Source organism: Lupinus angustifolius, chromosome LG19 (genome assembly GCF_001865875.1).
Source record: "Lupinus angustifolius cultivar Tanjil chromosome LG19, LupAngTanjil_v1.0, whole genome shotgun sequence".
Classification (NCBI taxonomy): Eukaryota; Viridiplantae; Streptophyta; class Magnoliopsida; order Fabales; family Fabaceae; genus Lupinus; species Lupinus angustifolius.
This window is the reverse complement of record NC_032027.1, coordinates 4664740-4687832: the sequence shown is the minus strand read 5'-3', so window position 1 is coordinate 4687832 and position 23093 is coordinate 4664740. Positions and strand designations below refer to the sequence as shown.

General features: G+C 34.5%; 2 protein-coding genes across 4 annotated transcripts; one reads left to right on the top strand and one right to left on the bottom strand.

Moving 5' to 3' along the window:
* On the bottom strand, positions 2485-4623 carry LOC109333587 (pentatricopeptide repeat-containing protein At2g36240). The gene has a single exon (XM_019569095.1). The coding sequence runs from the start codon at positions 4575-4577 to the stop codon at positions 3075-3077; it is 1503 nt and encodes a 500-aa protein (XP_019424640.1). The 5' UTR covers positions 4578-4623; the 3' UTR covers positions 2485-3074.
* Positions 7471-17149, top strand: LOC109333694 (uncharacterized protein At3g28850-like). Of its 3 annotated transcripts, none has more exons than XM_019569243.1 (2): positions 7471-8788; positions 17133-17149. In XM_019569243.1, exon 1 carries the CDS (start codon positions 7572-7574, stop codon positions 8784-8786), a length of 1215 nt encoding a protein of 404 aa, XP_019424788.1. In that variant the 5' UTR covers positions 7471-7571; the 3' UTR covers positions 8787-8788; positions 17133-17149. The 3 variants fall into 3 exon arrangements, with proteins under 3 accessions (XP_019424788.1, XP_019424787.1, XP_019424789.1); XM_019569242.1 differs by lacking the exon at positions 17133-17149 and adding an exon at positions 8840-9062 and having other exon boundaries at positions 7471-8793; XM_019569244.1 differs by lacking the exon at positions 17133-17149 and having other exon boundaries at positions 7472-8131; positions 8162-8814.

Sequence of the window (23093 nt, the reverse complement as noted above, 5' to 3'; positions counted from 1 at the left end):
AGGACTCCTTTCTGGACTTGACATTGCTCAAGCTAAAGTAGCTCTGATGACCACTTGATGACAACCTCAAGGGGCTGCCTTAGAATTATAGGATCGTTTAGCTTGAAATTAGGCTTTGTGAATGTGTGAATTCGGTTTTGTCAAATTAGGGCAATTTTTGGGTTGATTTGCTTCGGTTTGGGGTTGTATAAGTAGGCTAGGGTTTGTGTATGGTTTGAGGTTTTATGGCCTCGGTTTGGTTAGGTAATTTTAGGGTTGGAGGGGTTTGAGTTAAGGGTTTTTGGCTTGTAATTGTAGATGATGATTTGTGGCTGTTTAGGGTAAAGTGATGTGTATGGTTTCGGATCAATGGGAGATGAGGTGATTTAGGGATGGTTGGGTTCGGTTGGGGGTTATATGTAAGGGTTGTCTTTTGATTTGGGCGTGGGAAAGTGTAGGGAAGATTGTGATGGCTTGATAAGGAAGAAGGTGGAAGAGGAATGAGATGGAAGACGCCACAAGCATGGAAGCTTGATAAGTCAAGTGTTGCTTGCCACAAGCTTAAGAAGCTTGATAAAAGCTCATCAATGGCCACGGCCAAAGGATAGAGTTTAGGAGAAGTGCTCTCAACTAAAACAATTCAAATTTACTCAAAATTCAACTTAACTTTTATTAATGATTTGATCAAAATATAAATAGGCAAAGTTGCCTTGGCTGAATAGATAAAATAGAAGATAGAAATCAAATTATCTTCTAATAAACATAAAAATAAAATCCTAAGTAATATCAATTGGTTGAGCTGAATTGCTTGTTTGACTTAGTCTTGAGTGTAATTCGGTTTTGGTGGATGGTTGGCCGAATTTGTTGAGGAGAAGGAAGAGACTTGATCAATTTGACTTCATCTTGAGGAACTAATCATATTTAATTTGAATCCAATCTGATTTGTTGTTGGTTGGAGATGAGATTAGGATTCCCTATTTTATAGCCTTGTGCACCTTAAAAGATTGAGCTTCCTATCTTCTTTCCTTGATGAGGATGAGGTTAGGATGAGGATGAGGATAGGAGGAGGATGAGAATGAGGTTAGGATGAAGAGGAGGCTAAGGATGAGGATGAGGAAGAGGGAAGGATGAGGACAAGAATGCGGATGAGGATAGGATGTGGATGAGGACCTAAACATAAAAATAAAATCCTAAGTAATATCAATTGGTTGAGCTGAATTGCTTGTTTGACTTAGTCTTGAGTGTAATTCGGTTTTGGTGGATGGTTGGCCGAATTTGTTGAGGAGAAGGAAGAGACTTGATCAATTTGACTTCATCTTGAGGAACTAATCATATTTAATTTGAATCCAATCTGATTTGTTGTTGGTTGGAGATGAGATTAGGATTCCCTATTTTATAGCCTTGTGCACCTTAAAAGATTGAGCTTCCTATCTTCTTTCCTTGTTTCTAGCCGTGTGCATCTTTGGGAGATTGATTAATCTCTCTTTAATCTTCATATAATCTTCTCTTTATCTCCAAGTTTGAAAACGTGTGCCATATACCCTTGAATTCAAATTCAAATCTATCTTCTTTCAAATCCAAATTCAAATTCAAATTCAAATTCAAATTGCTAAAACAAACCTATCTTCTTTTAAATTCGTTTTCCCTCCATGCCTTATCTCCTTGTTTGCCTTAGAGATAAAGTGTTAGCTGAATTGCCTTATCTCCTTGTTTGTCCTTATAGATAGAGTTCCTTACGTGCCTCCTTCCTTGAAATGATCATGCATTGACTTCCATTTGCCCTAGCCACGTGAAAGGCTTACCCTTGAACCTAAGTGAACTACTTGGTCACGAAATATGGACCATGTTACAAATAAATCCCAACCCATATTACATGAATTAAATATTAAAAATACTTGAATGAAAATAAACCTAAGACTATATGAGAATGCAATCTCATTTATTTGAATCAATGAAAATAAAATAAACCTAAGTAGAAAGTGACCTAAGGACATAAATGTCCTCCTCACATACCCTCTCCTGGGTCAATTGTGTCCTTTGAGACCTTAAGGATCCCTGCCTTGGCTTTGGCCCTAGTTGTAGGACCATCATAACTTCTCTTGCCCTTGGAATCAAAGGCTGCCCTAGGAGGGTTTACATCAGGTGGTAATACAATGGCGGCAATAAAACTCAAGCCCCTGAAATTTCAAAATCATTACAAATCAAACATTGAAGTGGCGTAATGCAATTTGACCAAAACAAAATGTTTAATACAGATATTCAAATGTTTATTATTTACGAAGTTTAATAATGTCTAACACAAGTCTGTTTAACTCAACCTTGTTTCCTGAAACCTACTCCCATAAAAACTATGCAACTAGGTAAGGAGATGTCCTAATAACAATCGGATACCAAATTATTTCTGTTCTTTCAAATGCTTCCAAGTTTCTGGCAATAAAGATGATAAAGGCAATCAAACAAATTGTCATGTATATCTAGTCATACTTCTAGCTGTGTGATTTTCGGGGTGCTGTAGTTTTGAAGAAATCTAATATTTTCTCTTTTCCTTCACCTAGTATGTTTGCATTGCAAAATCTGTGTACATGAGCTAGTACATTTTTTAACCTCCAATACATCTCACTATTCATCTAAACTAAAAATATAGTACTCTTTGATATGATACAAAAACAAGTGAAAATGTGCTAAGGAGAAAGAAAACTAGTGAAAGCTAACCAATGTTTCATGAAGGTATGCCTTCAAATTTTGACAGAGGTCATTGCGTTGACCACACAAAAGAATAAATTGTAGGATGGGACTTGGAAGTTTAGATCACCCCAAATTGAAAGAGATCTTCGCATTACCTTCATCTTTGTGCAAAACAAATAATCATACTCCAGCTGACTTCAAAGCATTATGATAACTCTAGTCCCAATCATTCCATAACCACGTTCACCAATGCTGTCGACCGAAGTACGAGGCTCCCACTTAGTGGGACCTGAGGATGGTAGATGTAAATAATCTTACCCTTGCAAGCTAAGGGGCTGTTTCCATAATTTGAACCCAGGAACTCCAAGTCTAGTAAATTGATAACCATGTTAAATATAATGCTTGTATTTTCAGCAACCAAATTTGTTGGCTTTAAGAGTAGAGCGTCGGCAATTAGATAATCCATTCATCAATTTATTATATGAAGCAAGATCAGGTATGAATCCCCTATCCAACATCTCATCTACCACTAACTCTCCCTCCTTTTGATTGCCCTCTTCTGTATACCCAGTCACTAAAATTTTATATGTCATGGCATCTGGTTCCAAACCCTTGCTTGAAGCAAGTAATCTCAATTTATTTGCTTCTTCTGTTCTTCCCACATTGCAAATATCTTGGAGGACACAATTGAAAGTCACAATATCCAGTACCATACCCTCTTTAACCATCTTTTCCACCAACCTCAAAGCTTCTTCACTCTTCCCCGATCTACTTAAACCATCAACCATCACAGTACAAGCAATCAAGCTCGGAACACTTCCTCGGTCCCATAACTGATAAATAAGCTCCAATGCTCTAACAACATTTCCTTCTCTACACAAAACTTCCATCAAACCAAAATAATCATACCCTTTTGGCAAAACTCCCCTTTTCGACAACTCCACCAACATCTCACACGCTTGCAAAACCCTTCCTTCCTTACAAAGACCATGCACCAAAATCTCACAAGTCACATCCGAAATCCGGTATCCCAACTCAATCATCTCATTTACCATCCCAATCCCTTCCTCAACCTTCCCCTCTCTAAACAACCCCTTAATCAATGTATTAAAAGTAACCACATTCGGATCACACCCCATTTCCCTCATCTCCTTAAACATCTCTAAAGCAGACTCAAACCGTGAATTCCGACAATAGCCACTAATCAAAATATTAAAACTAACTACATCAGGCTTAACCCTATATCTAACCATCTCATCATTATAAAACTCCAAAGCCCTATCAAACCTCCCACATTTCACAAACCCATGAAGCAAAATATTACAAACCTCAACACTAGGCCTCCCATCAATCAACCTACACATTGTCCGAAACGCGTAAAGGGCATCATCAAAGTTCCCAACTTTACAATACCCATGAATCGAAAACCTAAAAATAGGTTCAATTTGTGGGCAAGAGAATATAGTACCATCAGAACATGGACACGGATTTGATGCAATGAACTCAATGAGGGTTCTAAGTTGATCAAAACGGTGCGTTATGGAGAGACTCTGTGCCATCCAATGAAAAGTGAGATGGGTGTGGCGAAAAGAATCAATTTTTGATGCCCAATTGAAGATATGAAAGTCATAGTGTGAGAAAGAAGGGTGGTGGTGGAGTTTGGATTTGAGGAAGTGGAGGAGGGAGAGAGGGGTGAAGGGAGGAGAGAGATGGGTTTTGAGGAAGAGTTGGAGGTGGTGGAAGTGGTGGTGAGGGATGGGAGAGAGGGTGAGAGTGGGAGGAGATGGTGGAAGAGGTGAAGTGTGTGGTGGTGGAGTTGGAAGTGGTGGGTTTGGGATTGGAGAAAGTGGTGGTAAGGGATGGTAATCAAGGTGTGCTTTTGATATTGGTTTTAGGAATTTCTTCAAACCCATTTTGGTCTATACAGAGATTGATGCTTTCGTGACTGATCTATAGACAAAAATCTATGGAATTGGAAGATTTAAAAGAGTGGCCCATTGGTGGGACTCATTTTATTAGTCCTCTCTCTTTTTGATAATGTGCATACATTTTTTCGGGTATGATTATCATATTTTAACAAAATCTTGAACTATATAGAATTTTGGTACAATTTGATTAAATGACTTTGTTTAGTCCACATTAAAAATTATGTTATAAAAAATAAAGAGATTGGGGTGAAAAAATGTGTAATTAGTATAGTTGAAAAACAAAATATATAATGAATTTCTAACACAGTAAAAGATTTGGAATAATATGAAAAAAATTAAAATATTAAAAGGTGACAAAGAGTATAAGATAAATTCATTTTAGTTGTAAGCTATAGGAGTTTTGGATTGAATGAAATGGAAAAAGAATTAGAAAGTTTCTCATTTTATATATTTGGGATTTTGGGTGCACCCAAATTTGTTGAGAAGAATTCTGAGCTTGATGGTTAAAGTTCATTCAATCTCAATTTCCCTAATGGGAAATTGCTTTAATTGTTTCATTCCCCTCTAACTCATCAAACCAAATAATAAGATTTTGAGTTAAATAACAGATTTTATTTTTGATAGATTTAGGTTTTGTTTGAGAGTGAGGTTTTGGAGGGAAATGGAAGGGAAGAGATGACTTTAGAAAGACGTCCCCTTGTTTGGGAGTTGGATCAAAGAGATGAGAAAGTTTTGGAGAGTTTCTCAAATCCTCTATGTGTCTATTTTTAAAGTTCCTCCAATTTGAGGTTTTTTAGATATAAAATATCAAAATATTAAATATGTTTAGTAATAATATATTATTGTCCATATTGTTACATTTTTAAGGAGAAAATAAAGAAATATTATTACATTATCATTAGTTTACTTCCTTTTCCCTTCACTTCCCCCTTCCTAACTCATTGATATCTATCATTTTCTTTCCCTCCTAACTCCCAAACAAAGGCTAAGGCTTTATAAATTTGACTCTTCATTATCATATTAGATTATTAGTCACTAATATATTTGTTAATAACTTTAGCCCTTAAAATAAATTGTTATTGTATTAATCACTTCAAAATTAAATTTGGCTCTTTCAAGAAAAGAGAAATAAACCTGTATATGTATATACATACAGTCAATAAAATTTTACCAACATATTAAAATTTTAATTCCAAATAAAATTTCATCATAAATAATAACACTAAAAATATAAATACAATTGTCTATAAATATAACGTATTGTATGTCTCTACTTAAGTTAATATATTATAATTTACAAATTTGATTAGTAAATTATGAGTAAATTGTGATAATGTTTAATTTAAGGTGAGATATATGGTTAATTAATGTATTGGTGGTAGTTGCTTAGGATTATATAGTTTTTTTGTAAAAATTAAATAATGTTAAGGGCAATATAGGAAATGAAAATTACACCATAAGAGAAGTTATTTCAAGTTTTGACTTTATATATAGTATAGATATAGATACATTACACTAATATTTCTTGAGTTTTAGTTAAATTATATAAATCATTATTTTTTTACTTACACAAATAACCTTAAACTTATATATATAATTACATTAACTATCCCGAGAAGAGAGATAAATGTGACATTTTAAGCAAAATAAAATAATAAGTATAATTAAATTAAACAAAACATTGTATATTGTGGAGACAAATCCAAATAGAATAAAAGAATAAATGTTTCTTCATTGTTTTTCGTTCATTACAAATTGCATCAATAATTCTATGTAAATATTTAAATCAGTTTTATACTATGTTGCAACGAACCAAAATAATAAAGATATATTGTCTCTTATAATATTTGAAATTCTTTTCATAATATATATCATATTCTGCTTATCTAATATACACTTATTAGTTTTTTATTTAAAAAATTACACTATTTATCTCTCTAGTAGGGATAATCAATAGAATATATATATAAATTAGGAGTGACTTATATATGTGTAAAAAATGAAAAATTATGTATATAATCTCATTAAAATTCAGAAGATACAAATACCATTTACTCTTTAAAGAATTCCCCTTGAAATATTCTCTCGCCCAAGTTATCAAGTAGAGAAAAAGATGTATGTATTGACAATATAAGAGTTTTTTATACTGTCACTGCATCATACAATATTCATTTTCAATCATCATTGATTTTTCAGAAAAAGTAATCCAAATGAACTGTAGATGATGCACTAACTGTATACATCTTTACACTGTCAGTGCATAAATTTAATACTCTATCAATTAAGGCCATTTTATACATAATGATAAAATATTGCCCAATCATAAAAAATAATTGTTTCAAAAATATAATTTTATAATAAATAAAATGATAAAGATGATATTACATATTATTTTTTATTTGTTATTGTATAGTATTTATTTCTCTATTAATAAAAATGATCATTACTCATGATACATGTATTAATTGGTAAGTAAACAACACATCAAAGTATTTTTTGTACATAATCAAGTATATCAAGGAAGAGACACATCTTCTTTATCAAACTTTATACTACTTCATGTATCCCTATTTCTTATTGGTCAAAAAAATTAAAATATAAATTAATTATTTATTAACTGTATGTATGAGTAAAGCAAGTAAACCTTGGATTGTGCTTATTCTCACTCTCATGAATAGAATATCCCATGAGTCCCACAACACTAAACCAATATCTTTCACTACTGTGTTTACGTTATTACATTTACACGGGCTTCTTACTCAAACAAAAAGAACAAAGAAAACCTCGTAACATGAAGATATTCAAACTTTCCGACCGTTAGGCCCGTTGTAGAATGAGTAACGGTTGGTAAAGGGCTTTCAGAGCCGTTTGTATTGTTTGTCATTTTTTCCATTCCTCTAACTAAAGCCTTTTAACCTTAAAAACCAAATAAAACAAAACATAGTTTTTCACATAGAACCCCACTCACTCTCTTCTTCCATGGGTTGCGTCTCTTCCAAACATGTCAAGAAAGAACATGTCACTTTCAACAATGGCGGCTTCAACCACGTGGTTTCTCTCACTTCCTCAACCCTTGGAGCACTCAACTTAGATAATCACCAACAACCCATTTTCACTGAAACAACAACCATTGTTTCAGAACCAAAGAATGTTGTTTTCCATAAATGTTCACCTGTTCGCGGTGGTGAAGACCCAGAAGTTATAAATGCTTGGGAACTCATGGAGGGTCTTGAAGAAGGAGTACCCATTTCAACTCAACTCAAGAAAACACCAAAGTCGAGTCCTTTTCTTCGTGGGTTGATCAATACCCCTGATAAAAGATCAAGCCCTTTGAAATCGTTCAATGATTTTGGTTCTCCAAAAAGTATGAGGAAGCTTTCAGGTAAAGAGAATAAGAACAAGGTTCAAGTTAATGGAGTTAAAGGAATGAGATGTTTGGATTATAGTTATAGTCCTAAAGGAATTCTTAAAGAGAGTTATTCTTGTCCAAGTACATGTAAGTCAATGTTGAAGTTGAATAATTTGAAAGTGTCTCCAAGGAACGGTTTTGGAAGTGATTCATTGAGAAAGAATAGTGATAGTCCTTTGTTTGATCCAGAGCTTGTTGCTTCATATGAAAAGGAACTGTCTGTAGAGGAAGAGGAACATATCAAGAGAATGGTTTGGGCTACGCCGAAAGCAAGAAGAGTGAGAAAATGTTTTGGTTCAGAGACTTTTCTTCAGAAATTTGAGATGAATTGTCCTAAGGGAGGAGAAAATTGTGTTGTGATCTACACTACCACGCTAAGAGGAATAAGAAAGACATTTGAGGACTGCAATAAGGTTCGAGCAATTGTTGAATCGTTCAATGTGTTTGTAGTTGAGCGCGATGTATCGATGCATTCGGGGTTCAAGGAGGAGTTGAGGAAGCTAATGGGGACTAAAGAAGTGAAGGTTCCGGTTATGTTTGTGAAGGGAAAGTTTATTGGAGGAGCAGAAGAGGTTGTGAAGTTGGAAGAAGAGGATAAATTAGGTGCTCTTTTTGAAGGGATTCCTAAGGCATTAGGTGAGTGTAAATGGTGTGGTGGTGTGAGGTTTGTGATGTGCATGGAATGTGATGGAAGTTGTAAGGTTCTTGATGAGGATAAAAAGAAGAGTGTGAGGTGTAGCCAGTGTAATGAGAATGGGATAATTCAGTGTCCTATATGTTCTTAATGTTAGTGAAAATTGGACATGTTCTTAATGTTAGTGAAAATTGGACATGTGTGGTGTGATTGTATGGATTTTGTGATGGTTTTTTCTGTCATCAATTTCTTGGATGAGACAGAAAAAAGAGTGATCTTTGGTATGTTTTACATGTTCCTAATGTTTAGAGGGTTCTAAAGCTTATTTTAGTCCCAAGTTTGGTGTTAGATTTATTTCACACCATTGTATTTAAGACTCTTGTTGTTCCTTCAATAATCTAATTCGAGTTTACACAATGATTAGTTTTTCTTAATATAGTTAAGATATGCCTGTGTTTCCTTCACTTTAATTACCTAATTCAAGTTTACACGATATTGGCTTTATTGTCACTTCCTTTCCATCATTACAAATATATCTTCAGTTAATAGTTAATACTCCATTTTACCTTAAAATTTTCACTTGTACCCTTGATGGAAAAAAACTAATAGTCAATCATAGATGGAAGTTAAAATAGTCTGTAACACATAAAATATGTTTTAAAAGTATTAATTGTACACACATTTTTTGATATTTTGGGAAAACTTTAAGTAGTTAAAATAAGTATTCATGTATCTTTTTATAATGTGGTATGTTAGTTAAGGATGATGATTTAAGAAATGCAGTGTAGAAAGTTCTATCAGTTTCACCCATAACTTAAAAAGAAGAGTAATAAGATACTTTGATTGTTAGGGAAAAGAATATATATGGATATTCTAATCAAATGTACAAACTACATAAATGTTTGATTTAACATGTTCTATATGAATCATTTGTGAAGTTATTAAAATGCTTTCACTGTTTCACAGCCTGTCAATTATACCGTAATCATATCAGTAGATGTATCTTTTATATCTGCATAATCCTACTATATATTAGCCACCCATCTATGTTATTTTAAGTTGATCATGTACAAGACACTAAAACCAACGGTCAGGAAGACATTATAAAACTCAACATGCTCTTCTCCACGTTGTTTTTTAATAAGAGAATACTGAATTTCGTATTTCAGAAGATGTTTGTCTATTTAATTGTCCATTGGATGGGATCATTTTTTTAATGAAGATACAGAGAGGGGAGAATAATTTTCATATAAAAATGGTGAGAATAATTAATTTGGGCATTATAACCACATGTAAGATTAAAAGTTATTTATTTGTCATATAATTAATTCTTTTAATTTTCATTGTTCACATAAAAAGTTAGTAATTTATAGTAATTATTCTCATTTTTTATAATAATAATTATTGTCATCTAAATTACTTCTCACACATACTCATTTATGAATATAATTATATAAATGTGACTAATCTATTTTCATTCACTTAATGAATTCCATAATTACATATATTTTAACTGGCTTTTAGATATTTGACACAAGAAAACTCAATCTAATATTTGATCCACTATACAAATCTAGACTCTAACAGTTAAAACAAAATCTGTAACGTTTTTATAACTCGAAACTGATCACAATGGCTCTCCATTCACTTTGTAATCACTCCCCCAACAGTTTCACCACCTTTGATTGATAGCCTAATAGCTTTTCTCTTCAGTTCAAGCGCATCGTTGGTCATTTTTGTTTGTTTTCAAATTTAGAAATGAATGATTATTTTGACATGCAGGTGAGATCAGTCTCCAAGAAACAGCTGGAGCTCCTGAAGGCATTACTGGACCCTGAGTTTAATCCATTGATCCTATTCATAAATCAGAAACTGAAAGATTTTCCCGTAGTTGTATTATTACATGGTAGTAATTTTGAAATGTTAATATAATTGTTATTAAATTTGAAGGTTATAACCATTTTTATGTATTTTTCTTAATTAATTATAATCCTCATAGGTTACTATCATAGCAACCAGAGGCTATGAAATAAAAAGCCCGCTTGCATCAACAACTACATCATCATGAGTCCATTACTTTGTAGAGATATTAACATATAACACTAATAAAATTGTAAGAGTCCATATTTTTATTTATTTTTAAATTAAATTATTATAAGTTCGTGAAACAAGTAGAAATAGCAATGTAGGAATTAAGAGAAAAATAACACTTCATTAAGTAGAAAAAGGTACATATGAGCTATAACTCATGAAGTAACAGAAGTTCATGGCTAGTACATTATTAACAGAAAGATAAATGTGTCATAGTGCAGAAGAAGAAGATTTAGTGGGAAAAAGAATAATCTGTCAGGGAGAGAAAGTTATCATCATTCATATCATCCCCCAATCATCACATAATCCTTCCATTTTATATTCTCTTTCCCGACCCTTATGTTGCTCACTTTTTCTGCCTCAGGATCTTCAACCACGTGTCATATGGATGTAACAATTTCCATTCCATTTTCTCTATCCATAACCGAATTTGTCATTTCCTCTTTTGCTTTTTCTGCACATGTTACAATTCTCCCTCCCTAAAAAACAACCTTGTCCTCAAGGTTGAAGTGAGGATAAAATTGGTGAAAGTCATCTAAGTCTTCCCACATGGCTTCGTTAATATTAGCTGCCTCCCATTGAACTAAAATCTGAGGAATTTCTCTGGAATTCTGGACCACAATTCTCAATTTAAGAATTTTAAGAGGTTGGACAAGAGGACCTTCAGGTAGAATAGTTAAGGGTAGAGGAAAGTACTGATGAGCCGAGGTGCCCTGAAACTTCTTTAAAAGAGAAATATGAAAAACAAGGTGAATTTTGGCTGAGGGTGGCAACTGTAATTGATAAGAAACTTCCCTAATCTTCTGGATTATCGGGAATGAGCCAAAGTATCTTAGACTGAGTTTATGGTTTTTCCTTAAGGCCACTGAATTCTGTCTGTACGGTTGCAATTTTACCAAGGCTAAGTCGCCCACTTCCAATCTATAATCTCTTCTCTTTTTGTCAGCTTGGATCTTCATATAATTCTGAGACTTTAACAAGTTTGCCTTAAGTTGTCTCAACAATTTGGCTCGTTCAAGTAATGCAGCTTGAACCGAAGGAGAATCCTTAGTATGCCATTCATATTTGAGAATTGAGGGAGGTGTTCTGCCAAATATGGCATGAAAGGGGGTCATTTTGAGGCTGTGGTGATAAGAAAAGTTATACCAGTATTGAGCCCAAGACAACATTCTAACCCAAGATTTTGGATTGTCAAAAACAAAACATCGTATGTACATTTCCAATGTCTTATTCAAAATTTAGTCTGACCATCCGACTGAGTATAATAAGCAGAACTCATGGCCAACTTGGTTCCTTGAGCTTTGAAGATGTGTTGCAAAAAAGAACTAACAAAGACCCAGTCTCTATTAGAAACAATGGATTTTGGGATACCATGGAGCTTCACAATATTGTTGATGAAAGCTTCTGCTACTGATTTACCATTGAAATCTATTTTTAAGGGAATAAAATGACCAAATTTAGAGAGGCTATCAATTACCACAAAAATAGTTGTGAAACCATTAAAACCGAGTAATTTGGTGATGAAGTCCATATCAATATCCTCCTAAATATGATGTGGAATGGGTAAGGATTGAAGCAAACCAGCAGGCATAACATGTTCAACCTTAGCCTGCTGACAAACTTAGCATTCTCTCACAAATCTTTGGATCTCTTAATGCATTGCAGGCCAAAAAAATTGAGAAGAGATAGCTGTAATGGTTTTGGTCATACCAGCATGACCCCTAATTTTAGAAGCATGGAATTCTTGCAACAACTTGGTTTTGAACTCCTGGACAACAAGCACCATAATTCGTCCTTTGTAAAGCATCACACCCTGACACATTGCATACTCAGTTTTGGGTGTAGAGACAAATAAGGTAGTAGCTCTTAAGGGTTTGATGACAACATCCCGTTCTTGTAAGGCAATCAATTCCTCCAACCAAGTGCTAATGGGTTGGGACCAGGCTATAAAGAAGCTTATGGATAAAGCATCAACTCTAATGTTATCCTTGCCAGGCTTATATTGGATAGTAAAATCATAGCCTAAAAACTTAGGCAACCATTGTTGTTGCTCATGAGTTTGTACGGTCTGTTCCAACAACTCCTTCAGACTCTTTTGACCAGTCTTGATTACAAACTTATGACCTAAGAGATAAAGTCTGAATTTGGCTAAGGCTTAAGTGATAGCAAAGATTTCCCTAGCATAAGCAGATTGCCTTTGCATCATAGGGGAAAACGTTTTGGAGAAATATGTAATGGGATGATTATTCTGACTGAGAATTGCACCAATACCATAACCAGAGGCATTAGTCTCAAGAATGAAAGGAGCTTTAAAAATTTGGGGCAACCAAAATAGGGGCTGACATCATGGCTTGTTTGAGGTGTGAGAAGGCAATAGAGGCATGATGAGACCATTTGAAGGAATCCTTCTTGAGTAAATCAGATAAGCGAGCAACAATGGAAGCATAGTTCTTGATAAATCTCCTATAATACCCAGTAAGGCCAAGAAAACCTGTTAGTTGCTTCAAACTTATAGGTTATGACCACTGTTGTATAACTACCAATTTATCTGAATCCATAGCAACCCCTGCACCAGAAATGGTATGGCCTAAATATTCAATCCGTGGAACCCCAAATGAACACTTGGAGAATTTGGAAAACAACTTATGGTTCTGCATGATTTGCAACACAATTTCCAACTGAAATAAGTGATCCTGCCATGAAGAACTATAGACCAATATGTCATAAAAAAACAAGTACAAACTTCCTTAAGAGACCTTTGAAAATGTCATTCATGAGACTCTAAAATGTAGCTGGTGCATTGGTCAAGCCAAAGGGCATGACTAACCATTCACAATGGCCTTGATGAATTCTGAATGCAGTCTTGAATCTGTCTTCAAGATTAAGCTAGATTTGGTGATAGCCTGATCTGAGATCTAGCTTGGAGAAAAAACATGCACCAAACAATTCATCAATGAGTTCATCCAATATTGGAATTAGAAAAGAGTCTTTAATTGTAATTGCGTTTAGAGTTCTATAATCAGTTCACACTCTCCAGGAACCATCCTTCTTTTTAAACAATATGATTGGAGAAGAAAAATGACTCTTTCTTGGTTGAATGATGCCTTGAGTCAACATCTCACTGACCAATCTTTCAATTTCCTCCTTCTGACTATGAGGATACTTGTAAGGTTTAACCTTAAAAGGGTTAGAGCCTTACAACAATGGAATATAATGGTCATGAGACCTTGATGGGGGAAGTGAAACAAGGGTGGAAAACACCTCACTGTACTTGTGAAGTAACAATGCTAACTCAGGGTGCATAACATCATTGTCTAGCTACAATTTAGGAGAATTGGAAACATGCTCCAATAAGTGCATGCTGTAAATTTCAACAATGGACTTTGTGTGAACCATTCGTCTGATGTGGTGAAGTTCAGCATGGGCAAGAATAAGATCTGAATCCCCTTTGAGAGATGTAAACTTGCCCTCCCATTCCTAGATTCAAAGTTATGGTGGGGAAAGGCAATTACATGAATGCTGAAGGATTAATACAACATCTTAATGTACACGCTCAGGGGAACTCATTCCAATTACCTATTTTTCTTCTGCCCATTTCTGGGGCTGATCTCATCTTAGGGGCTAGTTGGTTGAAAATCATATGGGGAAGGCCCAAATTGTGACTCCAATGCCTGTGTTTTATCAAAGTGCATTGCAACAATATCAACGTGAGATACATCAGGGGTGTTGTGATAGTTAAAATATTTCTCAGCCTTGAAAATCCATTCCAAAACTGGTGTAGTGCCATCGAAATGAGGAAAACCGAAGGAAATATCTTTCACCGACAAAACTGCATGCTCTGGAGCAATAAGAGAGGTACCTGAGTTCGATTAATTTCCACCAATGGGAGAAGTGTTGAGCAGAATTTGTTGCAGTGCTCTTTGAATTTGATCCATATGATCATTATGCTCGTTGAATCTAGCATCCATCGTTTGAGTCAATCGATGAAGCTCATCAGAGTGAAACGTCACTGTAGCTTGTAAATCCTTCAATCTGGTGTTCTACGCCATGGAAGCTCAATGAAAGCACCAATTGAAACAAGTAGAAATAGCAATGTAGGAATTAAGAGAAAAATAACACTTCATTAAGTAGAAAAAGGTGCATATGAGCTATGACTCATGAAGTAATAGAAGTTCATGGCTAGTACATTATTAACAGAAAGATAAATGTGTCATAGTGCAGAAGAAGAAGATTTAGTGGGAAAAAGAATAATCTGTCAGGGAGAGAAAGTTATCATCATTCATATCATCCCCCAATCATCACATAATCCTTCCATTTTATATTCTCTTTCTTGGCCCTTTTGTTGCTCACTTTTTCTGCCTCAGGATCTTCAGCCACGTGTCCTATGGATGTAACAATTTCCATTCCATTTTCTCTGTCCACAACCAAATTTGTCTTTTCCTCTTTTCCTTTTTCTGCACATGTTACAGTTCTTCATTTCCTTCACATTCCAGTATTGGAGGGTCTAGTTGTTAGGAATAAGGATAAACCCCTTATTAAAAAAGTGTGTGTTAGAAGAAATAAGGCTAGAATAAAAGTTAGTTAGGCAAGAAATGTTATAAATAGAAAGTGGGGGAATGCTAGTTAATCATCTTTTGTAAAGTGAGGAATTGGAGGAAAAAGATAACTAATTGGGGAATCAGTTATTCTTGGGAGTTCTTCTCAAAGTTTAATTTAATCATAACATTAAGTTTAAGTTGAATAATACAGAAATTGTTCAAGATCATTGAAGATCGTAAACATTATTCTTTCACTTACTTTCTAAATCTCTTCTTCTAAAAATCTATTTCTAACACTAATATCAGAGTACCATCCTGGTGCCTTGATTTCACATGCTTCTAAGGAGAACTCTACCTATGGTTTCTACAGGAGGAATGACACGAAATGCTAAAGATTGGGTTCAAGAATGAGGGGAGATGAGAAGAACAACAAATTCAAGTGAATTGAATGAGGCAAAGATGACAAGTTTGGAGGAGGCATGGCCCAACTCACAACCAGAGCTAGGGTTCCTAATTCGCAAGATGAAGGAAGTGAATTTGGGGGTGAGCATGAATTCAAGGAAAATCGTGGAAGGGAAAGGTGGAGAAAGCTGGAAATTCCCATTTTTTCAGGAGATGTTGCTTTTGACTGGACCCATAGGTTAGAGGGGTATTTCTTTATGAAGGAGGTAACTAAGAAGGAGAAAATGCAAGCTATGTTGATGGCTATAGAAGGCAAAGCACTAAGCTGGTACAAATAGTGGAGCAGGTGCAACGCCCATTCTTCGTGGGAGGGGTTCAAGGTGGCTGTTGTAACACCTAATAATAATGATAATAATAATAATAATAAATTGAATTATTAATGATTAGTGTGTATGATTTTGAGCTTGTATGAAATGATTGTATCTGATTTTTTTAATATGTCTAGTGTTAGTTAAATAAATTGTGTAATAATTTAAAATATATGTAGGATTTGAATATCATAATGATTATTAATTAAGAGAATAAAATAGATAGTATTTTTATTTAATAGTAAATAAGAGATTAGATTCTTCAAAAACATAAAAGTAAGGAGAAAAGGAAACCCTAGCAACCATAAGAGACAGAAAAAAAAATAGAAAGGAAAAGGATAAGGTTTCTCCATCAATCCATTATCAGATAACACTATAGCCCTTTTAAAATTAAACTCCATAAGATTGTAAATGAGAGAATTTCTATAAGTGATAGAACAACTCTAGAATTTGGATTTATTTTGCTAATTTCAAAACATGGTTCTATAATCAATTGCATGGGTAGACGTTGAATATTTGTATCAATTTCAATTAGATATGAAAGAGACTTTTTTTTACCAACGCTTCTATAATTTTCCAATTAATAGGCGATGGAACAATGTTAAATTTGTATAAAATGAATGTGAATAACTTTGTGCTTCACGTTCACCAATGTTTATGGTGTTGAGTTACTAATGTCTAGCACATTGATACAAATGAAGTTGGGTATATATTGCTAATATTCTAAAGGTATATTTATTGATGCAAATGAATGTGCTTTGTGAAAGGATATATTATATCATAAAAACATGTCATTGTTGATCCAATGTTTTACCACTGTGGGTATTGATTCAATTGTTACTATGCATTTATACATACAAAAATATCCACACTGAAGCAATTATATACATATACCATATGCCATTTGCCTACCCTGCAGCTCAAGTGATTTGCATCCTTAACTCAACTAATATATGTTGGTTGGACATAGTACCCCTCCAACCTTAGCTTAATTATTTTATTACCCAATTATAGTGTTTGATTGTTAATTATTGAAGATGATTATTATCCAATTATATTAATTAATTGTTAACCGTTAAAGAGTGTTATTACCTAATTATGGTGTTTGATTGTTAACTATTGAAGAAGTTTATTACCCAATTATGTTGATTATTGAGAGAATCTTAAGGTCTGTTGATTGGCTTGGATACAGGCAAATGAACTCTCAGTTATATGAAGACGGACTTATTACTAGAAACAGGATAAGACATTTTTACAAACTCGGGACACCGGGTGAGGGGCATGCACCTCCAACAGACATGCTGTGTGCAAAATTTTAATCATGGACTGAGGATTCGAGACCGTTGACATTATATGAAAATTGATTGAAATGCCATGATGTATTTGAATTATATTCCTCTTATTTATATTTAAGTTATGAGTATTGAACTAAATTATAGAGTTAAGTGAGATTATTGCTATTTATCTTTTACATTTTTATGGAGATTTTATGTACTTGGTGTGACTAGTAATATCATATTTTCTAAAGTTTTGTCATTATAGTGTTACTAAGATTTCATCTCACTATGCTTGGGTTTTGACATTTCTAGGGTCTTATAAGAAATGATTAAGTACCACGTGGAAGAACCGTAGTCAAGCAACCATTGTAGATGATAGCTTATTTATTATTTGCTATTTTTTTTATCTTATGATTTATTAAGGAGATATTTATGTGTTTGAGGGTATTTTAAGACTTTGTTCTTATCTTTTTTAGATGAAGTCCAATTTATGATGTTGATTTAATTTAATAATACTTTATTTCATTTTTATATATTGAGGTGTTATTCTTCTACATTAAGGAAAGTTTAATGCTATGAGATCCTTTTAATGAACATGTTTTCGCTTGTATGTTATTATCCAAATTAAGGTGTTATATTTTTGGTATCAAAGCAGTTCGATTCAGCTCGGATTGTAGTAACACTCAATCACTTCTAAACTGGACATTAGAAACTGGATGGAGTCTTGTTGTGTTCCCTTGTTTGTTCTTAGTCTTCCAAACATTCTAAATACTTGAGTACATTATGTTGTGAGTAACTAACTCAATATTTTGTGCTTTGTATACAGAACTATGGTAGGACCAGGGAGTTCAAGGAGTGACAACAATAATGAGCACTCCATTGATGACCCTTTAATTATTACCTTCCAGAAAATAGCCAACACATTAGCAGAGCAGACAGCTGCTACTAATCAGATCCTCGCACAACTCCAGAATAATGTGAATGAAGGAGTTAATCATCAATGATATGCAAGTTTGGATGAATTCAGAAAACATGCTTCACCATCTTTCAAAGGGGAGTATGATCCAATGGCTGCCGAGGGATGAATTCAAGATGTAGAGAAGATCCACCAGGTGATGGGATGTAGTGATGTATAGAAGGTTGACTTTGCGGTGTTTATGCTTAAGGGGGAGGCAAAACATTGATGGAGAAGTGCTCGAGGGAGACTTGATGCACTCAGGACTACTATCATGTAGGAGGTATTTTGGTCAACATTCTTGAGAAAGTATATTCCAAAATGTAAGGAATGAGAAGGAAACCGAGTTCTTGTAGTTAAAGCAAGGAGAGATGAGTGTGGGTCAATATGTAGGAAAGTTTGAGGAACTCTCAAAGTTTTCTCGGTACCTAGTGAACCATCCTAACAATGAATGGAAGGCGATGAAGTTCGAACAAGGATTGAAATCAAACATCAACAACATAGTGGGAGCTTTTGAAATTATAGACTACTCTATAGTAGTGAAAAAATGCTTGATTGCAGAACAAACATAAAAAGCAGTGGAGATAGAAAGACAAGACAAATGGCAAGTACAAAATAATAAAAATGATGGAGGAAGGTTTAACAAGAACTTCAAGCCTAGACCTGATATTGGGAAAAGAAAACAACCTCAATGGAAAGTTGAACCTTATAATCTGATATTATGAAATGTTGAAAGATTCATGGAGGAAGACCTTGCCTTTTTGGACAGGGAAAATGCTACCGATGCACTCAGAGTTGACACATTGCAAGGGACTGCCCACAGTTAAAGACGAATGATCAATCCAACCAAAGATCCTAAGCCACACAGAGAGTCTACACTCTTAGTAGGGAGAAGGCTACCGAATCAAATAATCTGATCCAAGGTACGTGCATGATTAAGGAATTTTTTATAATTGTATTATTCGATTCTGGAGCTTCACGCTCCTTCATTTCTCAAAGTTGTGTGGTAGAGTTAGACATCCATGTGACTAAGTTGCCTTATGATTTAACTGTCTCAACCCCCACAAAAGGGAACGTTGTTACTTCTTATGCTTGTTTGAAATGCCCACTCTTTATTTTTGATAGGATGTTTTTGATTGACTTAATATGTTTGCCTTTAAAGGGTCTTGATGTTATTCTTGGTATGGACTGGTTGTCTTCCAACAAGGTGGTACTAAGTTGTTCCACTAAGATGGTTGACTTTCCTTCTTTGTGTTCCCAATCACTTCCAAAATCTCACACGTTTTTAAATACCACTTAAGTCACGAATTGCCTGCTTGAAGGAGCCCAAGGATACATTCTCTTAGCTTCCTTAGATTCTGAGGCCCCTATTGATATAATGTCTACTAAAGTAGTAAGTGAGTTTCCTTATGTCTTTCCTAAGGAAATTACTACCTTACCACCCAATAGGGAAATAGAGTTTTCAATAGACTTAATTCCAGGATCTGGTCCCATATCCATAGCACCATATAGGATGGCCCCTTTAGAGCTAAGTGAACTTAAGAGACAAATCGAGGAATTATTAGCTCAGAAATTCATTAGACCGAGTGTTTCACCTTGGGGAGCACCTATTCTCTTAGTTAAGAAAAAGGATGGGAGTATGAGGTTGTGTATAGATTATAGACAATTGAATAAGATAACTATTAAAAACAGGTACCCTCTTCCTAGGATAGACGATTTTCTAGATCAATTGAGATGAGCTTTATTATTCTAAAAAATTGATTTAAAGTCAGGGTATCATCAAATTAAGATTAAACCTGAAGATATACCTAAGACTACCTTTAGGGCTAGGTATGGGCACTATGAGTACCGTGTGATGACTTTTCGGTTGACAAATACACCAGCTATGTTCATGGATTACATGAATAGAATCTTTAGGCCTTTCTTAGATAAGTTTGTTATGGTATTTATAGATGATATATTGATATACTCTAGGACCTATCAAGAACACGAGGAACACTTGAGGATAGTCTTACAGATTTTGAGTGAGAAAAAGTTATATGCCAAGCCTGAAAAATGTGAGTTTTGGTTAAGTGAGGTAAAAAATTTGGGGCATGTGATTTCTCATGAGGGTGTTTCGGTAGACCCAAATAAGATTGATGTAGTGTTACAGTGGAAACAACCTAAGAGTGTTAGTGAGATTAGGATCTTCCTAGATTTAGCTAGTTACTACAGAAAATTCATTCCTAAATTCTCTCTTTTGGCTTTTCCTTTGACTAGTTTAACTCGTAAGGGAGTACCTTTTGTATGGACCCAAGAGTGTGAAGAAAGTTTCTTTGAGCTTAAGAAGAGATTAACCAACACTCCTATATTAGAGATTCCAGACGCATTAGGTGATTTTGAGGTTTATAGTGACGCGTCTAAAAATGGGTTAGAATGTGTACTTATGCAAAGTAAAAAGGTTATAGCTTATGCTTCTAGGCAACTTAGACCTCACTAGAGAAATTATCCTACTTATGATTTACAGCTTGCAGTTGTAGTTTTTTCCTTAAAGATTTGGAGTCCTTATTTGTATGGAGTGAAATTTGAGGTGTTTAGTGACCATAAGAGTCTTAAATACTTATTTGATCAAAAGGAATTAAACATGAGACAAAGGAGATGGATGAAATTTCTTAAGGATTATGTCTTTGACTTGAAATATCACCCAGGGCAGGCGAATATTGTGGCAGATGCCTTGAGTAGAAAGACCTTACATATGATGGTTCGTGAGTTGTCATTGGTAGAAGAATTTAGAGATATGAACCTTGACCTGACCTTAAGTGCTCTTAGTTTGAGATTGACTACATTGAAAATATCTAATGATCTTTTGACTAAGCTGAAGTTGGCACAAGAGTTAGATCTTGGAATTCAGGATATACTACATGAATCATGATTTTATAAGAGTCAAGAAGGTTTTATCTTGTTCCATGGAAGGTTGTGTGTTCCTAAGGAGGGGAGCCTAAGGGAGGAAATATTAGGGGAAATTCATATGTGTATGTTGACTGTGCATCCTGGTGCCACTAAGATGTACCAAGACTTGAGAGATAGAATTGGTGGTCTAGTATAAAAAGGGATGTTGCTAAGTTTGTAGCAAAGTGTCTAGTTTGCCAAAAAGTTAAGATAGAACACCAAAAGCCTGCAGGTCTGTTTCAACCTTTAGCAATACCTGAATGGAAGTGAGATAATATTTCTATGGACTTTGTCATGGGCTTGCCTCGAACCGAAACAAAGCAGGATGCTATTTGGGTGATTGTTGATAGATTAACCAAAACATCACATTTCCTACCCATTAGAGCAACTTTCTCACTTGAAAAATTAGCAGAACTCTATATTCAGGAGATAGTCAGACTCCACGGTGTGCCTCTCAACATTGTTTCTAATAAAGATCCTAGATTTACCTCTAGATTTTGGAAGGCCTTTCAGGAGGCTTTTGGAACTAAGTTAAACCTTAGCACTGCTTATCATCCCCAAACTGATGGTCAAACTGAGAGAACCATCCAAACCTTAGAAGACATGCTTAGAGCTTGTGTTTTAGATGAAAGAGATAGTTAGGATAGATACTTACCTTTGATAGAGTTTGCCTACAATAATAGTTACCATTATAATATTGGGATGACACCCTATGAAGCCCTACATGGAAGAAAGTGTAGGTCCATACTTTTCTGGTTTGAGGTAGGAGAGAAAACCATGTTAGGATCAGATCTAGTGGTTGAGACTACATGAAAGATTAACTTGATTAAAGAAATGATGCTTACTACTCAAAGTAGACAAAAGAGTTATGCTGATAAAAGAAGAAGACCTCTAGAATTTAATGAAGGAGACCATATATTCCTTAGGGTCTCCCCAACCATTGGGATAGGCATAGTAATTCGTTTTAAAAAGCTAAATCCTCGTTTTCTTGACCGTTTCCAAATTCTTAAAAAAGCTGGAATTGTTACTTATCAAATAGCCTTTCCTCCACATTATAAGAGAAGAAAAAGAAAATAGAAAGGAAAGGGACAAAGTTTCTCCATCAATCCATTATCAGGTAACACTATAGCCCTTTTAAAATTAAGCTCCATAAGATTGTAAATGAGAGAATTTCTATAAGTGATAGGACAACTCTAGAATTTGGAATTATTGTGCTGATTTCAAAATGTGGTTCTATAATCAATTGCATGGGTAGACGTCTAATGTTTGTATCAATTTCAATTAGATATGAAAGAGACTTTTTTTTACCAATGCTTCTATAATTTTCCAATGATGAAACAATGTTAAATTTGTATAAAACGAATGTGAATTACTTTGTGCTTCACGTTCACCAATGTTTGTGGTGTTGAGTTATTGATGTCTACCACATTGATGCAAATGAAGTTGGGTGTATATTGCTAGGATTCTAAATGTATATTTATTGATGCAAATGAATATGCTTTGTGAAAAGATATATTATATCATAAAAACATGTGCATGTTGATCCAATTTTTTACCATTGTGGGTATGGATTCAATTGTTACTATGCATTATACATACAAAAATATCCACGGTGAAGCAATTATATACATATACCATATGCCAATTGCCAACCCTGCAGCTCAATTGATTCCTTAACGTAAGTAATATATGTTAGTTGGAGATAGTACCCCTCCAGCCTTAGCTTAATTAATTTATTACCCAATTATAGTGTTTGATTGTTAACTATTGAAGATGATTATTACCTAATTATATTGATTGATTGTTAATTGTTGAAGATGGTTATTACCCAATTATGGTGTTTGATTATTAACTGTTGAAGAAGTTTATTACTCAATTATGTTGATTATTGAGGGGATC

Excerpts from the sequence above, each read along its gene's own strand:
- LOC109333694 (XM_019569243.1), top strand. The coding sequence starts at position 7,572 with ATGGGTTGCGTCTCTTCCAAACATGTCAAGAAAGAACATGTCACTTTC.
- LOC109333587 (XM_019569095.1), bottom strand. The coding sequence starts at position 4,577 with ATGGGTTTGAAGAAATTCCTAAAACCAATATCAAAAGCACACCTTGAT.